The 23,383-nt window shown below is 35.8% G+C and overlaps 2 protein-coding genes across 4 annotated transcripts in view; both read left to right on the top strand.

The window, feature by feature from the left end:
- Positions 1-15,923: 15,923 nt before the first annotated feature.
- LOC122080474 (histone H4) lies at positions 15,924-16,522 on the top strand. Its single transcript, XM_042647378.1, has one exon. It carries the CDS (start codon positions 16,023-16,025, stop codon positions 16,332-16,334), a length of 312 nt encoding a protein of 103 aa, XP_042503312.1. The 5' UTR covers positions 15,924-16,022; the 3' UTR covers positions 16,335-16,522.
- Positions 16,523-16,660: 138 nt separating this feature from the next.
- The window catches only part of LOC122080438, a 10,600-nt gene continuing 3,877 nt past the window's right edge, over positions 16,661-23,383 (top strand). For 2 of the 3 annotated variants that reach the window (XM_042647377.1, XM_042647376.1), the window contains exons 1-2: positions 16,661-17,949; positions 22,221-22,286. In XM_042647377.1, the coding sequence (XP_042503311.1) occupies positions 17,037-17,949; positions 22,221-22,240 (933 nt within the window). In that variant the 5' untranslated portion in view covers positions 16,661-17,036 and the 3' untranslated portion in view covers positions 22,241-22,286. Of the gene's footprint in view, positions 19,207-22,220; positions 22,287-23,383 lie in introns of those variants that run through there. The other variant, XM_042647375.1, reaches the window with a different exon arrangement.

The raw sequence follows: 23,383 nt of genomic DNA, 5'->3' as shown, positions 1-23,383 counted from the left end.
TCTAACCGTTATTAAATTTGGATTCGGAAATTATTCGGATTAATTCGTTTCATTAATTCAATGATTCGGTCAAATATCAGTCAAAAAAGCAGAGAAAATAGAATTTGAGTTCGAATTCAGATTCGGGAATGATTCATTTACAAAAATAAAAAGATGACACAAAATTCAGATGTTATTTTTAATATTTGCAATACCTATTTCATATTATCTATCAATTATCATATGTACATAACATACAAATGATATAAAAAATTAAAATTTTAAATTTTGAAGATAAAAATATTATATTTAGCTCTTTTTTTTTTTTTTAACTCATTTCCTATTACTCAAACAATTGAATTAACAAAAGAGAGACTGAGAGGGGGGATTGAGCACAAATTCAGTTAGACCCACGTCACCCACCATGCATATTCACCTTAAACACTAAAAAGAGAATAACGACTGTAAGATTTAGTCAAACCAAAATGGGGTGAGAGATTTTTTGGTAGAAGTGTGAGAGATTTCCTCAGAAAAGATAAGCTTTGTCGGTTCTGTTAAAAAATGAAGAAGAGTAACATTAGGATAATAAATGCATAATAATCACACTATTTTCTAAAGGTTTATTGACTTATTCAATATAAAGTTTCTTTTTATGGGATAAAATTCGGTTATAATTTGGAAAAAATTTGGTTTGACTGAATAATTCGTGAATTTTTAAAAATTCTATAAAATTCGAGAATATTTTATTTGATTCGGATACAGACTGAATTATTCATAAAATTCTGCTCGACAGAATAATTTGGATAATTTAATAACTACACTTAATAAAATTTTAACCAGGGTCAAAATATTATTGAAAACATTTGTTTTTTTTTTTTGCAAGTTATCCCATAGTTATTAAATTCAGATTCAGGAGTTATTCGGATTAATTCGTTTCATTAATTCAATGATTCGATCAAAAAAACGAAGATAATAAAATTCGAGTTTGGATTCGGATTCTGGAATTATTCGTTTACAAAAATAAAAAGAGGACAAAAAATTCAAATGTTATTTTTAATATTTGCAATACTTGTTTCATATTATCTATCAATTATAATAGGTATGTAATATACAAATGATATAAAAATTAAAATTTTAAAATGTAAAGCTAAAATATTATATTTAGTCTCTTTTTTTTTTTATAAACTCATTTCCTATTACTCAAATAATTGAATCAGATAAAGAGAGATTGAGAGGGGGGGACTGGGCACAAATTCAGCTGGACCCATGTCATCCACCATGCATGTTCATCTTAAAGATTAGAGAGAGAGTAACGATTGTAAGACTTAGTTAAACCAAAATGGGGTGAAAGATTTTATTATTATTATTATTTATTTATTTATTTAGGTAGAAGTGTAAGAGATTACCTCAAGAAAGATAAGCTTTGTCGACTTTTGTTAAAAAAAAAAAGAAAAGTAACATTAGGATAGTAAATGCATAATAATCACACTATTTTCTAAAGGCTTATTAACTTATTCAAAATAAATTTTTTTTTTTCACATGGGATAAAATTCGGGTATAATTCGCATAAAATTCGGTTCGGCCGAATTATTCGTGAATTTTAAAATAATCTATAAAATGTGAGAATTTGTCAGAATTTTTTATTCGATTCAGATTAGGATCGAATTATTCGTAAAATTCGGTAAAATTTTGTTCGGCCGAATTATTCGCTTTTAATTCGGAGAATTTAATAACTAGGAGTTAGCCTAAGGATGTCAAAATTTAGAATCGGAATCAAAACTAGCCATTTAAAATCGAATCGAAAAAATTTGACTCGGTTTTTATTTTGAAAAATGAAATTTCATTTGATTTCAGTTTTAGACTAAGCGATCGGTTTGAATGGAATCAAATTGACAAAAAGTGCAAAATGTATAAACCAAACCATGTCGTATTCATATGTCGTTGTTGAGTTATGTGAAACTACCCACTAAAGGTTTCTTTATTTAATGGTGCAAAAAAGGTTGAAATAATCAAATTTGAAAATTATGGGACTCTATCTTCATAATGTTGTAATTTTCTCCTAACTTTATATGTTTCGGCATATGTTATTTCCACTTAATTTGAATTTAAACAGGGTGTAGATGATTCAACTTCTTTCTTTCCGACCCTTTTCCTCGAAATAATAAGAAGGTGACACACTCAAATTGTATTATAATTGGTAAGTCACCAGGTTATTATTCAAATAAGTTGTGTTTTATATGATTTACCATTGACTCTTATGCCTTGGAGGAGGTATAAATTTGGCAGTAATTTCGTTGCTCCTCAGCAAGCTATGCCGATTCATAATAATAACATATGGTTTTGGATTCACATTGATAGTTTTAGTGATTGTAACTCTATTATTTAAACATATCATTCCAATAAGGATTGACCTCACTAGTCTGATTCTTCCTCTATTCCTTTTTTTAATGTTTAAGAACTATTAGTCAAGATAAAAAACCCAAAAAATAAAGGGAGACAACTTAGATTGGAGAACAAGGGAGCTCTTTCCAACTCTTACAAAAAACCCAACTAACAATTGTTTTTCAGGCATTACTATCTTCCATATAGACTTCCATTTTGCTCTCTGCAACTCACACTTACAAACCACTGATCCGAACTTCTCTGGCGCCGGCAGCCATGGCTCCGAAGGTCCACGGACACCTCTTCTCCTATCCGGTAATGCAAACCTTTGCTTGCCTCCATGAGAAAGGGGTCGAATTTGAGTTTGTCCACATAGATCTGAAAGCCGAAGTACATAAGAAGGAACCCTTCATCTCTCTCGATGTAACCTAAAAACTCATCTCTTATTCAGATTCACCATTCTTTATAATTTTAGACAAAACATCTAAATCTAAAGCATTTGTTTCATTGCAGCTATTTGGAAAGATTCCTGCCTTTGAAGATGGAGATTTGATTCTATTTGGTAAGCATATATATGGATTTTTGATATACATGACCATTAGGAATGCATGAGCTAAATTTATCAAGATCGAGGTAATTTAAGTAGGTTGATGATCTATTAAAGTATCATATGAAGCTTTCAATGTTTCCTTCCAAAATTAAGTTATTGGTTTATATTTATGCTTAGCTCATTAGCCAAAAAAAGAAAAAAAAAATCTATTTTTTATTCATTTGTTGACAACCAAACTAAGCTTAAAGATTCAAATAATTTGAAAGCTATAAATTGAGTAACATGAATCTATCAACAAAGATAACAATCAATAGTTTCCTTTAAAACTCTTCAAAATCTCATATTTATCATTCATAGCCCGAGTTTCCCATATGTCCGAATTAGTACTTGGGCATAGTGGGAAACTCTCTCCCTTGCTTATATTATTATTTGTATTAAAAAATCAATAAAACAATGTTAATCGGATTTGAACATATAATAGGAAAGATTCAATATATTTTAGGCAATATGGCTGAATTTAATTTCAAATCTTGACAAGTAATCAATATACTTTGGTCTTCTTTCTAATTGTTTACTTTAACTAGCCATGTCAACACATATCAACCATACATTTTTGTAGATGGATACACTATAAAAAGGGGGAGGGGAAGGTAACAACCGAGAAACTCGAACTCAAGACCTTCTGGTGAGTGTGGGCTTAACGCACGACAACCTCATTATAAAATAAAATGATATGCACTAGATGTTGGGCCTGGTTGCGATACACCCAATGGATTGAACCACCATTTAATGGTATTTTATCAATCAAGTGGTCAAATTCAGTACAAAGGGCCTCAATGTGAATGAAAACATAAGGGATCATGCAGATATACTTGTTTAAACAACTAACATAGGAAACCTTTGTTTGGATAAGAAGGTTGTATTGATGTATTGAAAATAAGACAACAATTGCCATTACGTTAGAGTACTATTTCCCTCTCATATGGGGCTCTTTATTTATTCTCTTTCACCCACTCTAAGCATTTGAGTCCCATGTGGATGATAACCATCCTTCGCACCGCGATGGGTTTGACATGCAAATCTCCCCCCCCCCACATTAACGTTGTGAGAAACCCTCTCATTATAAATTTATTTTTCATAATAAATACATAAAAAAAAGATTGAGCATTGTGTTGGACTCAAATGTAAGCCACACTAATTATACTAACCACAAGCACCCAATGTTAGTTGTAACTACGGGTTGAACTCAGAGAGGTCGAGTTCTTGATTAACACGCCTCCAAATTAGCCAGAGTGTAAATATCAAGAAAGTTGATTAGACTAATTTAACCAAAAATAGAAGACATAGCAATGGAAATTAAATTTAAAAATAACACAAAAACTTCCCTGAATGGAGAAACATAGAGGCTTGAGAAGAAAAATCCAGCTTGTAGAAAAATCTTCAAATATTCCTTGCTTCCAATAACTTGTATGGAGATTACAATTTGAATAAAATGGAAACTACTAAATCTTCCTATTTAAAGTAAAATTGCAACTAAAAAAAAAGAATTACAACTTGTAAAAATAAATTATTCAAAGCTAAACTAATGAAGTGAAAGAAGAAAAATATGGGAGAGGGAACTTGGTCTTCTCAAAGAAATGAGAGCTCCTTTATTTATAGAGTTCAACTATCTAAAGAATGAGAAGAAAAAAATAGAAAGTAAATAAAAATCAATACCTCTAATAGAAACTATCCAAAATTTTATAATCCAATTCCTTTTACAATATTTTCCTTAATCCCAAAATAGAAGATATGATAGGATTCTTTTAGAATATTGTCCAATATAGAGGATCATAAAAATAAAACTATTAAAAATGCATTCCAACATATGGTTAAAAATCAAAATAGAAGGTTGACTCAGCCTAAATCTTCTTGTAGAAATCGTCCACCTCATAGGAAATTGTTGGAATTTATTTTGCAGATTTTTCCAAGAGGGAATCTTCTAGAATGGCTAGAGTTTAGTTCTTTGGGTCAAATTTGATATTTGAACTCCACTTGGTCCACTTTTGGCCTAAATTCTGAAAACAAGATAAAATATCTAAAGTAGCCATGTTTTGGGAATTAAATGAGGTAAATAATTGGATTAATTTGCATGTAAAAAATGCTCAATATATTGAGAATTAGAAAGCCTTGTAAGGAAGAGAACTAAAATGTCTAAAATCTCATGTGAAAGTTTTCCTTTACTGTAGGTGAAAAGAACACCCATAGATCAAGGTCACTCCCTCTATATGCTGATGATTCAAAAAGCCCTTCAATGTTCTTAGAGTCCCATCCAAGTACAATGATGGCCACCATATAAAGAGATTTCTTTTCTTTTCGAGGAAAAACTTGATACAACTTCAATTATATGAAACCAAGGATCTTTTACAAGAATTACAACATTACCAAGATGAACTTGCTGTTAGCAAATCAGTTAACTATCTGGCCATTAACAAGAAGTTGGTATTGACATGTCTAGCGATTGAATGATCTAATGCATCAATTTCCCAATAGTTGTGGTCAATATATCATTCCTAACGGCTTTTTAGATGACCATTGTGACTTTCATTCAATATTTTTATAAAATCTAATTAGTTTGAAAACAAGTTTTCTTCTACCATGAGAGAAAAAAAATCCACGATTTAACCGCATTATAACTCCCCATATATGACCAATGTCAAACCTATATATCCCTTTATTATGATAGCTATTCCATCCCATCATGACCCATGGTGAAGGAATACTTCCTACGTCGTGGTTGAAGAAAAACTAATAATGTCGAACCCAAAAACCTGAGTTTCATGGTGTAGAGGTCATCTCAAGATAATATGCATAGTAACTGCACACTAATAGACCAATGTATGACTAAAATTGCTCCCACTCACAGCCATAGAGTGCACTCACTGTATCAACTTTTCCATCGTTGGGTCATAGGCCCCACATGGTTGGTGCACTGACAACCCACTCTAATACCACTTAATGACATTCAACCCAAAAATCTGAGCTTCATGATAGAGAGGTTATTCCTAAGGCCATATGCATCACTCAAATCTCCCTTTTCTTGATCATAGTGTACACCCATTGCATCAACTCCTTCAACATTAGGTCAAGATCCTCACATGATTAGTGCAACAACTCGCTTTGATACCAATTAATGACATCCAACCCAAAAGTCCGAGCTTCATTTTGGATATGCATAGTAATCGCATGATACCTCACCAATGTGAGACTAAAACCCCTCCCATTTCTGGCCATGGAGTATATTTATTGCATCAATTGTCCTTATTTTTATAAATGAGGCTTTAATGGAAGCTCTTTTTTTTTTTTTTCAGCTTTTTCACCCTTTATCAAAAGACAACAACTACATTATTAATCCCACACTAGCTATAAGTTTTCTCCTCATCTTTTAACAACCAACACAACTTACGAAATTCAAATCATCTAGTATACATATAAAAAAAAAAGGGATTTATATAATTGATATAAAATAATATTTTTCTTTATGATTTTATGTCAACTTGTGGATAGGTTAATTGATATAGAAATTACATAATGTCCATATTATGACGTAGAAAATATTTCGATTGATTTAAGCCCTAATTAAACTAGAATATGACAAATTTAGTTGTGTATGGCATGTGCCCAAAATTTTACTAGTTAATTCATCATCAAGAGACTGAAATGTGGGTCTCTTAATTCTCCAACCTACAAAGAAACCTATGCAGCTGAGATAGCTAATCCCTTTTTAAGCAAAAAACTATTAATTACTCTCAAATGAAAATAAGTGATAAATAAATGAAAATATAAAGGCTTAATTAAATTTGATCAATCTATGTTTGATTCTTTTATATAAGCCAGATATTTGAAAAAAATCTACAAAAAAATACATTTTGTCTATATGACCTTGGGGATAAGAAGATTATAAAGCGGAGTTTCTACTCAATGGTATTGGGTGATGGAAAAAATATTGATTTTTGGAGAGACCCTTAAGCAGGAGAGTTCTACATCACAAAACTCACATATCTCCCCTCGTATTTTTTCTTAGAAAAAAGTCTACCTTAGACTTTGTAAGTGAAAGATCTTAGTGCCTGCTTGCTACGGACTCTAACATTTTACAAAAAGTCCATGTTGAAAATGATTAAAGAGATTCTTATATTCTCTTGGGAAACCTATGATTACTACATTAGAAGGCTAATGACAAGGATATTTTCTTAGTCATATTACATGTATCTTATTCCTGAGAAGTTAAATAATATGTTGGCAAGCCATAACTAACAATTTTTTGTTAGTGACTTTCATATTGAGACTATGTTGTTTTCTGGTTGTCATTGTTGGCAACATCGGCCACATGGCAGTGATGACGTGGCCAGTTTATGTGACGTGATCTATAGTGGTGATGTGGCAGCATACGATCCCTTCGGTGAGATGGCAGTGGTGTATGAAGTGACCTGGATCATCCATGATATGTGGAGTGGAATTCTAGACCAAAAATGAAAAATTTGGCCTATTTACATCTAGGGGTATTTTTGGAATATAAAATATTTTTTTTGGAAGACATCTCCATGTAATAATACGAGCATAATTTATTCTTTCCAACATACTTGGTTTCATCCCATTTTGATATCTTATAAAGAAGTTACATCTGCAAGGTTCAAGGAAAATTTGATCTTTTTGCATGGTTGAGTCTAATGATTAGGTCTTCTACAAATTTGTAGAGCATCGACTTGTAGTCCATACTATTTCAACTCAATCAAAAGTTGTATGAAGAAGTTACAACTATTTCAGCGAAATTGATCCAAAAATTCCAAATTTGAAATTAGCAAATGTTCTCACTGTTGGTGGGGGAGTTTCAGCATAGCATTTGTATTTTAAGGGGTTTTGTGTAATTTCTAGAGATTCTATTAGGGGGACTTTTAGCACAGAATTTTGAAGGTTGAGGGACTGAAAGTAATATAACTAAATCTGGTCATTTGAAATTGATGGTTGAGATTCATCCACGTGGCTCATATCCTAATTTGGCGGCTCTCCTTAAATGGAGCTACACCAACTAATGATGCGACGACAATATGCCTGATTGGTGATGTCAGCCCTATTGATGCCGATATTGCGGCTAAGATTAAATGTCTGTTACACATGATCCTACGGCCTGCATCATAGACATCCTTTTGAATAGATCTAACGATTGAGATAGCGGTCAAAACTTGTACCACCAGCGCACTCTACGCCGCTCAAGAAAAATGCCAAATGCCTGTTTCTGGTTAGTTCAATTTCAAATGGCTAAAACTTTTGATCCACAAGGCCAAATTTGTCTATTCAAGTTGTAAATTTCTTATCTTTTCGTTTTTTATCCATTGGAAGCCATAAATCAGAGGTTAGTGATGAAAAAACCCAAGGTTTTTTTAAGAGAAGCTTCTCCCCCATTGTGTGTGCATCATGCTCTATCATTGTAAATAAGGTTGGAGAGCTTCATTAAGTGTTGTTGTTAATGGTGATGGTTAGGTTGTGATGATGTGTTAGGGAAAGGGAAGGAAGAAAAAAATTAGAGGAAATGGTTTCTCCATATACTTGAGTGAATTTAATAATCTTACATTCTTCAAATGAGTTTGGATGCTCCATTGAAGGTGTTTTAACTTAGTGGTTGCAAGTGAATATATAAACATTGAAGCCCAATCCAAGAAAGGAAAAAAGAAAAGCAAAGAGGATTTTTGAATCATCTCTACCACCATTCTTGCCTTCCATCAAGCTCCATTGAAGGTCAAAGAAGTGTGTTGAGAATGCAAAAGTACATTTCTGTTGTGAAGAAGAATAAGGAAAAGAAGAACAAGAGGTGGCTCCCAAAAGCTTGAACCTAGAACCCCATTCTTTTCATATTTCACTTGTGATTTGTAGTATACAAGCGAATGATTAATGTTGAACATTGAAGAACTCATTCAAGGGTTTGTGTAGAAGATTCAAGGAAGGCCTAGCTTGCTCAAGAGCATCAATTGAAATTCACATATTGAGGTAAAACCAATGAGTTGAATAGTGTTGGGTGGTTGAGAAGAGGAGAAGAAGAACTTATAATTTGGTTCTTGTGAGTTGTTTCAAGAAACCCAAGTGCCAACTGAGGCTGAAGCATTGACAAAACTAAGACAATGTGATTGTAGTCTGCATTAGCTGGAGATTGACGTCAGCGTATCTCCGAAGGTTGCTCTTTCCCAAAGTAACCTCAATTTTGTCAAATTTCCATTATGATAAATCACCATAGGCAAGATATTTGATAAAATGCCTAAGTGATAGTCATAGTCTATTTGTGGGAGAAATTTGCATGTATGAGTGCCACTATAGGACATTGATATAAGCTCAACCCTTATTTTGTAATTGGTGCTCAATGGGTACTGAACACAGGGACTATGTGTTCCTTGGTAGATACCACTACCTAAACCTATTTATCGTAGGTGTGGCCTCTCAGATCATCATGGAAAAATAGGGGTGAAGACCTAGCCATTGTATGTTATTGGTGAAAATTGGGAATGTGTTCCTTGATTCTGGGTGTAATCATAATCGGTATTGAGTGGATGATGAGTTTGACAATGGACTTTACTTTGTGCATGTAGGCAATTAGCTGAAACACATAATTCTTGTGTTGTGGATAAGCATGTGTATATTGTGTATTAGAGTGCTTGTCTGTAGGATGAATGGGTGTGTATGTCTAGTATACCCGGACACTTAGTGGTGCAGTGTGGATGTGCATGCAACTATATGTCTAAGATAATTATTGTAGTGTAGGGATTCCAAGATAGCTATGGGGCAACAGTATAGATTGTGTGAGTAAACTCTGTGCAGCAGTGAGAGTTGAGAGTTGTATACATAGCAGCTTCGAATGAGGGAAAGTTTTTAAAAATACTGATTCACCCCCTCTTAGTAAACGAGACCCAATAGACTGCTCTTTTGTTTTTTGATTGATGCCTACTTATTGGGTGGAGGGAGGTGAGGATCAAGACGCTTGAACTTGAGGCCTACTAATAGGATGGCTTGTATTGTGCCACGCTCTACCAACTAGGTTAGGCTGTTAGGCTTAGGTGCCGTTTGATAACACTCTGGGAGAATGTTTCTGGTGTTCTTCTATTCTACGGGAATGCAAATAGAACAGAAATATGTTTGGCACGTCCGGTTCATTTTTGTATTCCCCCAGAATGAACCAATGAAAAAGAATAACTAAAGAATACATTGCAAGAGTACCAAAAAGTTACTTTCCTATTCTTTTACAAACTTAAAAGAACAAATCCATTCAAAACCCACAACCCCTTTTCTGCATCTCACGATCAAAAACCCCCAAATCCGTCGCTTCCCTGCCATAGGTTTTCACTCTCTCGGTCGCCGCTTCCTTGCAACGGTCGTCGATTCCTTGTGACGGTCGCTGCTTCCTTGCGACGGTCGCAGCTTCCCTGCAACGGTCACCGATTCCCTGTGACGGTCGCCGCTTCCCTGCGACGGTCGCAGCTTCCCTGCAACGGTCTCTCCTCTCGGTCGCGGCTTCCCTGTCTCTCTCCGTCGCCGGTTCCCTGCCTCTCTCTCGGTCGCAGGTCGGTCGCCGCTTACCTGTCTCTCTCGATCGCCGGTTCCCTGCCTCTCACGATCATCGCTTCCCTGCAACTCTCTTGGTCGCCGCTTCCCTGCAACAGGTATTGTCTCTCTCTCTTGCTCTCTCGCTCTCTCGCTCTCTCACAATCTCGCTCTCTCAGTCTCAAGTATCGACACACTTTCGTACTTGGAAGAGACCCTCTTTGATGAACTCAATCTGAGATTGAGAAAAAATACCCATTGATGTAATCATGAGAAGGGTAAGGTTCTGACTAATTTCAGGTTTCAACCATTCTTGGACATTGAAGCTGAACTTCTTCTCTGGGTGAGAACAGCGAACTGGTAAACAATGGTTGGATCATAATAACCCAAATAATCCATTAACTTGTACTCTGTTTCTCCAGTGAAATGGATCAAAGCTTTTAATTCTGAACTTGGAAAGCTCTTCAAGTGTTCATCCTTCACGAGTAGATGACCAAATCCCCTCATCCCAATTTCTGTGCAGGTATCCATGTTCATGGATTCTCTAGCTTGCTCTGGTTTCAGCCTTTCAAGTTGCGATGGCTTTTCTTGCTCTGGGTTTCTATTTTCTAGAGTCGCTAGTTTCCTTTTCTGGTTTTTATAGATCAGGAAGCTTTTGAACTGCCTTTACTCTTTTAACTAGGATTGTGATTTCAATTTTGCAATCTGAGCGATCTTTCTCCCTTGTTTAAAATACCTTGAGACGCTTTTTTTTTTAATTTTTTTGGCAACTCTTGAGATGCTTTTATTGGGCCTATGATTGAGGCAACAAGGTTAACAATTGAAGATCTCATTGGTTGAAACGAATATGTATAAACTACAGAATAAAACAAGAATTAAAGTAGAAAACAGCAAAACAGCAAAACAGCAAAACTGAAAACAATTAATGCTCCTCTGATTTATATACATGGCAGGGCCATAAACTTCCAAATTTGAGGACCCCACTTGCCCTATGTATTGTTTCCAAAGTCTTAGCATTTGGGTCAAACCAGAGACTCTCTAGTGGTGGTGGTTACTATTGTTTAATTGCACCACCCAACAGAGAGAGAGACCATGGAGGGGACAGTGAGGGGGAAAGGGATCCGGTTAGCTCAATATGACAAATTCACTATCCCTAGCTCCTTTATTGCTTCAACAGTTACATGTGCCAGTCATTGCTTCTTTGTTCCCTTCTTCTTCTTTTGATGATGGAGGAGCATCATCATGAAAATTCTCTCTCTCTCTCTAGAGTGTGAGCTCATGTGTAGAATTTGATAAAGTAGATGAATACTCAAAAGCATGGGTGATTTGACCTGAGGATAGAATAGTGTTATCATAAAGTGTCTTTCACTCTTTACTCATCTGTCTTTAAGGACTAATTAAACAAAATACTGTGACCTTTGGGACCTTTAGAAAAGGGTTTTCTATTAAAACATTACTCTTTTCATGATAAAAGTTTTCTTTTTCTGTCTGGTTATGGTGATCTCTGTTCTTGACTGCTCAAGTTTCGTAGTTGATTACTTTGATCGATCGTGATGGGTTTCTGAAAAATACTCATTTGAGCATATTTCATCATTCTCATCTTAAGATTCTTATTTATTTATCTATTAAATTTTATCATCAACAAAGATTGTCTATTTATATTAATGTGGCAAGGAAGAAAAATTTCAGTGCTTACTGAGATTGATATTTTGGATGAAGGTTGGTTGTGTAAATTTCAGTGCTTAATGATATTGATATTTTGGACCTGGAAGAGGGCTTTTATTATGATTAGAGTATTCTATTTTGATGAGAATGATGGAAAGATCAATTTGAAGTTCTTGAACATGATATAAACAAATACCAGAAAAGACATGTATTTCTATTTTTAGGCTATAATGAGATGTGTTTCTAATTTTAGAGTAATGGCATCCACTTCGAGAGCTAATAACGAGGCAGCAAAATGGACTCAAAGCGAACAAGATTATCTCCTGAAATTAATGGTTGAACAAGTGAAAGTTGGTAATAAGAGTTCCAGCACTTTCAATAAAGGTGAGTGGAACAATATCAAGAAGGGGCATTCTCGCAACATTGTTGATAGTACAATATCATTATTCCAGCGATTTATACACTAGAGAACCACGCAGGGATAGTGCATTCACAGGGGCAGCATGGGTACATGAGGTGTTGCATGGGCATGCAAACCGCTGTTACGAAGAATTTGGGTTGGAACGACATGTGTTTTTAAATTTATGCGTACTAATGAGACATCGTGGTTGGTTACAAGACAGTCGCAAAATTAGGGTAGATGAGCAATTGACAATGTTCATGTTCAGAATAACAGGTGTAGGTCCTACTAATAGAGCAGTTGAGGAGAGATTCCAACATTCAGGACAGACTGTTAGCTATTACTTTGGCAAAGTATTGCAAGGAGTGCTTAAGCTTTCTAAAGAGTATATCAAAGCCCCATCGTTTGATGAGATTCCTATGGAAATAATTGCAAACAACAAATGGTGGCCATATTTTAAGGTAAAATGAAAATTTTCTTTCTAATAAGTTTACATCAATTTTTAACTTATGATCATTTTTTGTTTTCACATAATAGTGCTTTTGGTTGGTTTTTTGTTTTATTTTAATTAGGATTGCATTGGTGCCATAGATGGTACACATGTTACTGCTATAGTTCCCAAGGGAAAACAGATCCCATATCGAGGACGGAAGGGGATAACAACCCAAAATGTGATGTGTGCCTGTTCGTTTGACATGAAATTCACTTTTGTATATGCGGGTTGGGAAGGCAGTGCAAATGATTGTCGTGTATTCAATAGAGCCCTAGAGGATCCTACTTTGCGATTTCCTCATCCTCCCCAAGGTATATCAATTCCCAAATTATCATGTATGCAAATGATTATTGTATATGCTTTTAATGTCTTGCTTTATCATATTGTAGGGAAGTATTACGTTGTAGACTCAGGATATGCAAGTAGGAATGGATACTTGACACCATTCAAAGGAGAGAGATATCATATACCAGATTATAATGGAGGAAGAAGACAACCCAGAAGTACTAATGAATTGTTTAATTATAGACATTCTTCTTTAAGGAATCATATTGAGCGTTGTTTTGGGATTTTAAAATCAAGATTCCCTATTTTAAAAAAACATGCCTCAATTCTCACTTAGTTACCAAAGTTATATTGTGATAGCTTGTTGTGGACTTCATAACTATATTAAATCTGAACAAATAGCAGATGCACTTTTTCAACAATATGGGGAAGATGACTACTATGATCCTAATGAAGAGAGAGTCAGGGTAGTCAACGCTCACGGAGAACAAGAAGATGGTGATATTGCTAGTACTTCTACTGCAATTCATCAGGGCAGTCAACGTGTATAAGGAGGACAGATGAATGAGCTAAGGATACAAATTGCAAATCAGATGGCAGTAGATAAGGGTTACCCCCTGATTTGATTATTTATGTAATAAAATTTCAAGACACCTATTTGCAGCTATGATTTTTATTTTGTAATTCCTATAAACTTGAATAGTATACTTTTGTTTTCTTATTAAGATAAATGTGGAAACTCTTTATGTTTATATTTTATTAATTCCTTTAAGTAATAGTATTTTAAAAGATAATTTCATAAACAAATTATTTCCTTATTTAAGTTAAATTTGACCATAATAGCATGTTTGTAATTATTGATTTCATTGTTCAAAAGTGAATTTTTATTATTGTACTCTCCAGAAATAGAAGTGTTTGTCAAACGCTGTTTCTGTTCTTTTCCTGTTCTAAGGACATTTCTGAAATAGTTTTACCAAACGCTGTTTCTATTCCCCCAGAGTGTCTTCACAGCATGGAATCGAAAAAGAACACTTCTGTAAAAGAACACTCTCCAGGAATAGAAGTGTTATCAAACGGCCTCTTATTGTGTCATACTACAATGAATGTTTAGACCACAATTTTTCTACATTATTCCTTTTTTATGTGATTTGTGGATTTTTTTTTTGGTAGCTTATTTGATCTCTGTTGGCTCAACTTCTCTTTTTCAATGTGATGTCATGGTGGACAACAAAAGGCCTTAGGATAACAAGTATTCTTATAGTATCTAATGCTATATGGTCTAAAAGAGATCGAAGACGATATGAAGCAACTTCCAAACTCCACAAACATTTTACAAGTCTTTTAGTGTAAGCTCTCCAACTACCTAAGTGTTAAACACTAACTTTTATGAACAGTTTGAAGCTTTAGTTGGTATAGAACTTGGAAACAATAAGGCTGCCCAAACTCCAAAGGATTCAGATTGATAATGACTTGGTTTCTCTTGCAATGTCAATCATGTATTCAAATATTAGTCTTTTATTGCTAGATTGTTTGTCTTCAACCTTACATGAGATCCATCACATGGAAGATTTCTCACATTAATTATCATTAGGCTAATATTGTTGTTGATGTCCTAGTTAAGAAGGCAATAAATTCTTCTTCTTCTTAATGGACCATCATCATAATTTTGTGTGACATGAGGTCATGTGGGATGGACTCAAATCCTCTATAGTGAGCAATGAATGGCAATGAGGATCCAAAGGCTAGGAAGGCCCAACATGCACCCCACTTGTTGGATCCTCACTGTTGCTTTCCGCTTTCCACTAAGAATTTTTGTGCCATGTGAGATACTTTGGGGAAATATCAATTCTGTTTAAGTAAATTTTGCATTTCCCTAAAGCTGGCTACTATTTTTTTTTTTTTTTGAATGCACGACCAAATTGAAAAGCTTTAATAAAAGTGGGATCTTTCTTCTTTTTTTTTTTTTTTTATTTGTCTTTCGTGTCTTCATATGTTCATATGCTAATCATCGAATTGTATTTAATTTTTTCATTTTATCTTATTTTCTACTAACCTTTAGCCAAAAAAAGAAATTATCCTACACCCTTACTGTGGGGAGGAACTCCTATACCACATGAATAGGAGCATATGAAATAATATCATGTACATAAGGTACACTTTATTTTTGGTAAGAGAACATAAGGTACACATGCTTAGGGAATGAGAGTACATTAACCAATGAAAGGGTATAAGAGAACATCGATGGAGGCGTTATTTTCCATTGCAAGAGACGCGCCGATTATTTCACCCACCCTGTTGGATCTGTGTGCAGGGCCACACTCATCAGAGACCATTTTCCCAAATATTAATGAACCGTTATTGCTTATTGGCATAATTTATCGAAAGTCCAAACAAAGGTTTAAGAAGCACGCAATCCACGCCCCAAAAGAACTTCCACGTCATCGATCCGGGAACTCCATAAAAATCCACTATCGCCCGTCAATTCCCAATCGAGCGTCCAAAAGTACCTCTTCACACGGATCGAACCCTGAAATCCCGCCAACCCAAAAATTTCAAATTTGAGTCGAGAAACCAAATCCACAAACCCTAACCCATTATATAAACCCGTCCATCGTTCTTTCCCTCCACTTCATCACAATCCAACTTGCTCAATCAGTCTCCTCTTATCTTTTCCCTTTCGTTGCTTTCTCCTATCTCCTGCAACAATGTCGGGTCGTGGAAAGGGTGGTAAAGGTTTGGGCAAGGGAGGTGCCAAACGTCATCGTAAGGTGCTAAGGGATAATATTCAAGGTATCACCAAGCCTGCGATTCGTCGTCTCGCCAGACGTGGTGGTGTGAAGCGTATCAGTGGTCTTATCTATGAGGAAACTCGTGGAGTTCTGAAGATCTTCTTGGAGAATGTCATTCGTGATGCTGTGACCTACACAGAGCATGCTCGTCGTAAGACCGTTACTGCTATGGATGTCGTTTATGCTTTGAAGCGCCAGGGCAGGACTCTCTATGGTTTCGGTGGTTAGAATTCTAGGGTTTCTGAATTCGTTCCGTAAGAAAGAATGATTGGTAGCTTAGAAATTTCTTTTACTTCTGTTATGGTTTTGTCTAAGCTTGTAAAAATGTTCAGATCTTCTGAATGATCAACATCTTTGATGGCATTTTAGCCTTCAATTTAAATGAAAATATAATTTCTTGAGAAATTTATCTTGAACGATACCTGTTCTTCGAATTTGTTCGGATTTGTTTTTTGCTACTGTGAGCCAGATGCGCATTGGACATGTTTGACTGGCCTACCCAGATGGGTTTTTGTTGATTTCCAAAAATGACCCAATGACCAATTTTGAGTTTCATCTCAGATGGGCTAACGTATCAAGGGTTTTAGAGTAAATTCGAAATGTTCTGGGGGTAGACTGGACAATATCTCAGGCGCAGCTTAGCATGAACTTGGATTTGCTAATATGAGCTCGTCGTCTCTCTGTTTGCCGCTATAGTTTTAACTTCAGTGACCCACAGTTACCTGTATAAATTTCTGCTGTGCTGTTGCTTTCAGTTGAATGCTTCCTTGGCATGGAAGCGAGAAATCAACAACTCACCACTAGGGAGAAAGGTTGGATTTTAATTCTAAATATCCAATTCTCTCTGTTTCGTTTTCCAATTTTTTAGTCACTTGGATTTTTTGATCCTTTGTTAATTGGGTTGTATGAGGTTTTCTATGATCTGAGGCAATGGTTGGCGCTATTCATTTTGGCGTTTTGGCTGCTTGCATCGTCCTCTTTGTCCCGATGAGGATGGCAGGTTGGCATCTCAGCCGCAACAAGATGCTCTTTTTCAGCGGAGCACTCTTCATAACCCTCGCAATAGGTGTTCACCTCACGCCTTACTTCCCTTCCATTTCTGATTTCCTCTCTTCTTTATCTTCTGTTATGATAGAGAATCGTGATTCTTGTATCTCTTTCTTACATGAGATTGTCTGGGATGTGAAACCAATTAGGGTTCGTGAAGCTTTGATTAGTAATTCTAGTTATGTAGAGTCATGGGCTTGGATGAAATCTACGCCTGTGATTGCTTGTGGGTTCCAGAAACTGAGTCGTTCGGATGCTTCTGATCTCCTTAATGGGTCGTGGGTTGTTGTAGCTGGGGATTCCCAGGCTCGTCTGGTTGTCCTGTCGCTGCTGAATTTGGTTATGGGTCCTGGGGAGATGGAATCTGTGCGGGGAGATCTGTTTAAAAGACATAGTGATTACCGGGCAGTAATTGATGAAATTGGGTTGAAATTGGATTTTGTCTGGGCTCCTTATAACAGGAATTTGACTAGTCTTTTGATGGATTTCAAGGCCAACCACCAGTATCCTGATGTTTTGGTAATCGGTTCTGGTCTGTGGCATATGCTGCATGTCAATAATGCATCAGACTATGGTGTTTCTTTACGATGGGTGAGGAAGTCAGTGGTTTCACTAATGCCTGTTTCTCTAGAATATGGGAATGACAGGTCTATCACTGGTTCCCTCTCCATAAGATCACCCCACATGTTTTGGCTTGGCATGCCAACTTTGGTAAGCTCAATGTTGAACACAGAAGAGAAAAGACAGAAGATGAACAGTGCGATGCAGGATGCTTATGATAAAGAGCTTTATGAAAGTAAGCTTTTGTGTGAGTCTGGGGGTCCACTATTGCTGCTCGATATCGAATCTTTGAGTAGAAATTGTGGGCTTCAGTGTACATTTGATGGGATGCATTATGGTGAAGCAGTTTATGAAGCTGCAGTTCATATCATGTTCAATGCATTGCTTATTGAATCTCATCAGCAGCTTTGAATGGTGCACTGTTTGTTGCTTGCCTGGTTGCCATTCTTTGCATCTTCCTGCATGATGAATAATTCAGTTTGAAGTAAACTCATTGAATTCAAAGCTTTTGATCCTCACAAGAGGTGGACTTTTGCCCCTAAATAGTTTTTGTTCCCGCATCTGTTCTGCAACACTTGAGGGGACTTAGCATTGATTTTTATTTATTTTTTCTCATTTTGGTTGGGATAGTAGTTTTCAAGGGAAGGTGAACAGTTTGAAAAGTCGTACTTGTAGCATACATGTCTCAATTTTAAAAGCTTGTTGAGGTATTTGGGTGATCTTTTGTTTGGATTTTGAGTTGCATTTTAAGGTTGTGTAGCACTACTTTGAAGCAATATTGGTATATTGGAGTGTTTCCTGGATTTTCCTCATTGTCAAAATCAAAGTGGGATTCAGCAATGCTTTTCCAGAGAAGATAATTGTGTTTAAATAAAAATTAAGAAAGTTAATCTCATAATTTTTTTTTAAATGCCCACACATATTAGGCTGATCATTATGAGTACTTGGCAGTATTGTAAGAGTATGCTTTTATGCTATGATTCATCTCAGCTTCATCTTATGGAGGCTGATTTTACAATATGTATGAACTGTTAAGGTTCCATATGCTGCTCTTTTATCAGTGGTTCACAACAACCTATGCTGTACTTTTACTAGTGGTTTGCAGCGATCTATGTTGCACTTTTTTTTATCTGTCTTATTTGTGAAGATTACTACCTGCCTTTCTTGAGAAGGGCTTATGATGTTGTCGTTAATATGATATTTTGGATTGTGGTTGGATTCTTTGTTGCTTATTTTTTTCGTTGCTCTTTGAATTGATTTGATAAGAAGATTTTTCTCTATTAATGTTGCTGATGATTGGTGTGTGCTTGAGTTGATATTCTACCAGAATGAAGTTCTCTCTGTGTTCACTGGCATCTACGATTGCTATATATGTTCAAGCCTGTTTGATGGGGACATCTATGTATACCAGCGGCGTAGGTGCAAGGCCCAGTCACATGTGCATTCCATCTGGCTGGAGGAAAGCTAGAAGAAAGAAGAAGGAAGACTAAAAGAAAGGAGAAAGAAGGCTGCTGGAGTACCCTACCGTGAGAATGAGAAAAGAGACTATCACTGGTCTCTCTCTCTCTCTCCTATCGCCCAGATTTTGTGGGCCTCACTAATGGTCTTGTTATTTTAGTAGTTTATTCCATAGTATCTTATTTATTTAAGTATTTGCATTAAGTAGGAAACTATCTTATTTCCTATTTGTTTTTTTTAGGAAACTTTTTTATTTCTGAAATTATGTTTCTAGATTAACCTTTTCTTTTTTTTAGTAATTTTCCTATTATTTATGTAATGGCCATTGGCCACGATGGAAGGGATGAAGAAATTTGAAAGAAAAGAAAGCTCCCAACCATAGTTGTCAAGGCGTCTCCCAAGCGACGACTAGGCGTCCAGGCGGTTTGCCTAGGGCCTAGGCGACAGCCGCCTTGTTGCACTGCATGTCGCCTTATGTTTGGGAACTTATTTATGCCAAATATCATTCAAGTAAATGTTTTTAATATTTGTTTTTCATTTACTTAACATATTATTCATAAATAAGCAAATACCCTCTATTTGAATCCAGTAAAAATAGTTTAAAAATCAAATTCCAAAATGATAAAAAGTCAATCCCCCAGTCCAAGAACAAAAACTGTATTTTGGTTATAGGGACGATTTCAACTTTTAAATGCTGGGGTTTTTCTCAATTATGAAAATTTTATAAATTCTATAATGTTAAAACATTGCTAAAAATCAAAAGGCCGGTAAAATAATATTTTGTTTTGATATTTATAAAATTATTTTCATTTAGGCGATTTTAATAGTATTTGCACACTTAAAAATAAGTTTGACTGAAACATAACTTTGTCATTGCAACTCAGATTTAAGTAATCTTAGATTTGTTAGAAAGCTGGTTTTATGTTATAACTTATACAAAAAGTCTCATGTAAAAATAAAATCATTTGACCAATCAAACTTATTATAGAATAAGAGCATTTCTCTAAATGTTGATTTTTTATAACTTAATATGACTTAATGTTAATTTTTAATGATTTGATGTGGCTTAATCTTGATTTTTTATGATACAAGGTATATATAACTTACTAAATAATGTTAGAAAATAGGAAAAATAAAAAATAACACTTGTTCGCCTTAAGGTGGGTGCCTTCTCACCTAAGCGCTTAGACAAATCTCCATCGCCTTGGTTCGCCTTGACGCCGTGACAACTATGTTCCCACCCCCCCCACGATTCATCCTTCTTGCTGCCCTCTCCCTCTTCTCGTTTCTAATCTCGCCCTTCCCCTCTTTTTCTCGCTAACCTCTCTTCTCATCTCTCTATTTCGCTGCCACTGTTTCTCTCTGTTGTTGCTGCCCTGTTGCAGCCATTGTTCACAGTAACTGAAGGTCTCCTCCATCGAATAGACCCCGCCTGGGTTGCTGCTGGTCTCCTCATCACTGACTGGGCTGCTGCTGAACACTACACCATTGAGCTGAACTTTTCTCCTTTGTCAAATAAGGTGGACTGCACCTCTGTTTGGGAGGACTTCGACTTCTCATTTTCTCCTCAGAATTGGACAGCGTTAAGTAAGTAAACCTCCACCCCCAGCCCCCTTCCTTGACTGTTGACTACCTCCCTGTTGATCCTACTGAAGTCTGAATTTTAACCTCCGTTCAGCCATTATTATTTCCTTCTGTCCTTTAGAATTATCCTGCTGTGCTTAAAATCTGTTACTGTTGCTATTATACCTTTATCCTGATGAACTTATATACTGTTGTTTTCATACTCGATTTTCTGTGATTAAGAATTCTACTGATTTCTTTAGAAGTTGAATGATTTAAGAAAGAGCATGATACTTACTCTGAAGTCTTGAATCGACTTGTGCTTATCTACATTATGTTGCCATGTTCCCTTCCCCATATTCCCCACTTGCGGCCAGGTAGTTTATGATATTCTTTCTAGATTAATATTGATTGCTGCTACTCTGTTTAATAGTCCTCTAATTCATGCATGCTAATTAATGTATTGTACTGTTCTCTGTTAATCCCAGCCCTATTCTAAGCCCTAGTGAGTCTACCTCTGTCCACGGGGGTAATACTTGTAGGAAGCCTAGTTGTCTAGGTATCCTCCTACGTCACTGTTTCTGCTGTTAAAGTGCACTGTGAAGGGGAGTATTGTGTACGGTGGGATAATGGGACTTAGATTGTTATTAGACTTCTTACTTAGAATAGTTTACTTTATTATAGTATAAGAAGAGGACTAGACCACAATAGAAACTGTTCATTCTGAGAGGACTAGACCACAATAGAAATCGTTCATTCTGTATCTATCATTGTTCTAGCTCACGCTGTCCTTCCTCCATCATATTGTCCTTGCTTTCTCTCTTTTCTTCTTGTTTATTTGATTTTGCTACATGTTTGAATGTATAGAATGAAGTAGGGGAAATTTTTACTTAATAGTGGAGGAGGTAAAAGAAGGGAGAAGGGGGGGGGGGGATCAATTACAGTGGTAAATCATTTCCTGCTGAAAAACATTTTGTTCTCGATTTGCACACAACAAGAGCTAAGGGACCTGCAATGGTCACACACTGCTGCAAACATAGATGCTAGTGGGAATCAGAATTCTGACCAAGATTTTGACTGGAGAAGCTGAGTTTTCAACATCAAAGAGAGGTAAAACGTTTGAAAATCTTGACTCTTCTTTTTAAAAAAGATCTCCCTTCATTGTTCGAGGAACCCTAGATGCTGTCGGAGTAAAGGATCGTCAACAAGGGCGTTCTAGTGTGTTGTAGATTCTTATCCAAGACTTGTATCATTTGATGATGCCATGTGAATTGCTAGAAACATGTGAAGTGTATGGCTAATCCAATAATGGAAGTTTCGTAAGGTGACTGGAAGCAGGCTACCATGAAACAAAAGATCTTTCTTAAGAGATTCGATTTGGAACTATTATATGGACCTTCATTAAACTTAAAGCAAAAATTTCCCACTTTTTTAATGCTTTTTTTATAACTAATCTGACAATGGTTTTGTGAATGCCATATGCAGATCTTGCAGTGAGAAAGTAGCACTTCTTGCCCCGAGATTTGTCGCTTTTCCTCTTTTCTTGAGCAGGTAATGTCAGCTCACTACTCCATTAGGATTCTGATTTTACCATCATTTTTCTTATGCTCCTTTTGCATATTTCAGGTGGCCATTTTGATTTTCAATTACTTCTGCTATGTATCTTTTGTTTTTGCCCGATCCATTTATACTTTTTTTGAGTTCTCTGATCTGAATTGCTTGCTGCGATCAAATTATGACTAATGAGAAGCTTTAAATTTCTCTCATTTTGAATACTGTTCTCTGTTCCTTTATTTGTTGCATGTCCTCGGTTCCTCTATTGTTTTTCTGTCGATCTGTTTTTTCCCCCCCTTGATAACATATGGTTTTTCTTATCATCCTTGGTGACCAGATATTTCTGTTAAAGATCTTTTGATACTTGAACATACATACAGAATGCTTCTGCATCAATTTTATTTTTTGACCATCTTTCATGTACAAAGTGCCATCCCCATTTATTAGGGATAAGGCTGAGTTGTTGTTTCATGAACCAAATGCATAATTGTTTGTTTTCTTTGCACAATTGGAATTTATATCTCGATTCATTTATTACAATAGTCATTGTCTATGGAGATAATACAAGAAGCTCTTCTAGTTTACACAGCCTATTGTAATCGGGTTTTCTAGTCTCTCCAGTCTTGGTGTTACTTTCTTCCGTTGATTATTGCAATCAGGTTTTGTAGAGTAGTTGTCATGGTGTCTAGGCGACCCAAGGCCTTGGAGTGGGCCTAGATGCTAGGATAACAACTCATCATTCACACTTTTCTTCTTCTTCCTCTCTCTCTCTCTCTCTCTCTCTCTCTCTCTCTCTCTCTCTCTCTCTTTCTTTTCTTCTTCTTCTCTATTGAAGTTCCAATCAATTTTTTATTAATACTTGAGCACTTTAGAAATTTATCAGCACCTTCAACTTGTGTGCGGCTTTCTCTACTTCTTGATGCTCACACAACGTTTCTTGAAGAATGACACTCAAAATTATGCTTGAAAGCTTGATGGATGGCTTCAAGACTTTCTCTTAGAGTTTTCTCTATTGAAAAACTCTCTTAGTGCTTCTTCTGTAGTCTTTCACTCCCCTTTCGTAATCCTACTCCTTAAATATAACTTAATTCCCA

The sequence above is a fragment of the Macadamia integrifolia genome, chromosome 1 (assembly GCF_013358625.1).
Source record: "Macadamia integrifolia cultivar HAES 741 chromosome 1, SCU_Mint_v3, whole genome shotgun sequence".
Lineage (NCBI taxonomy): Eukaryota > Viridiplantae > Streptophyta > Magnoliopsida > Proteales > Proteaceae > Macadamia > Macadamia integrifolia.
Note: the sequence above shows the minus strand (reverse complement) of the source record. Positions and strands in the feature narration are given on the sequence as shown.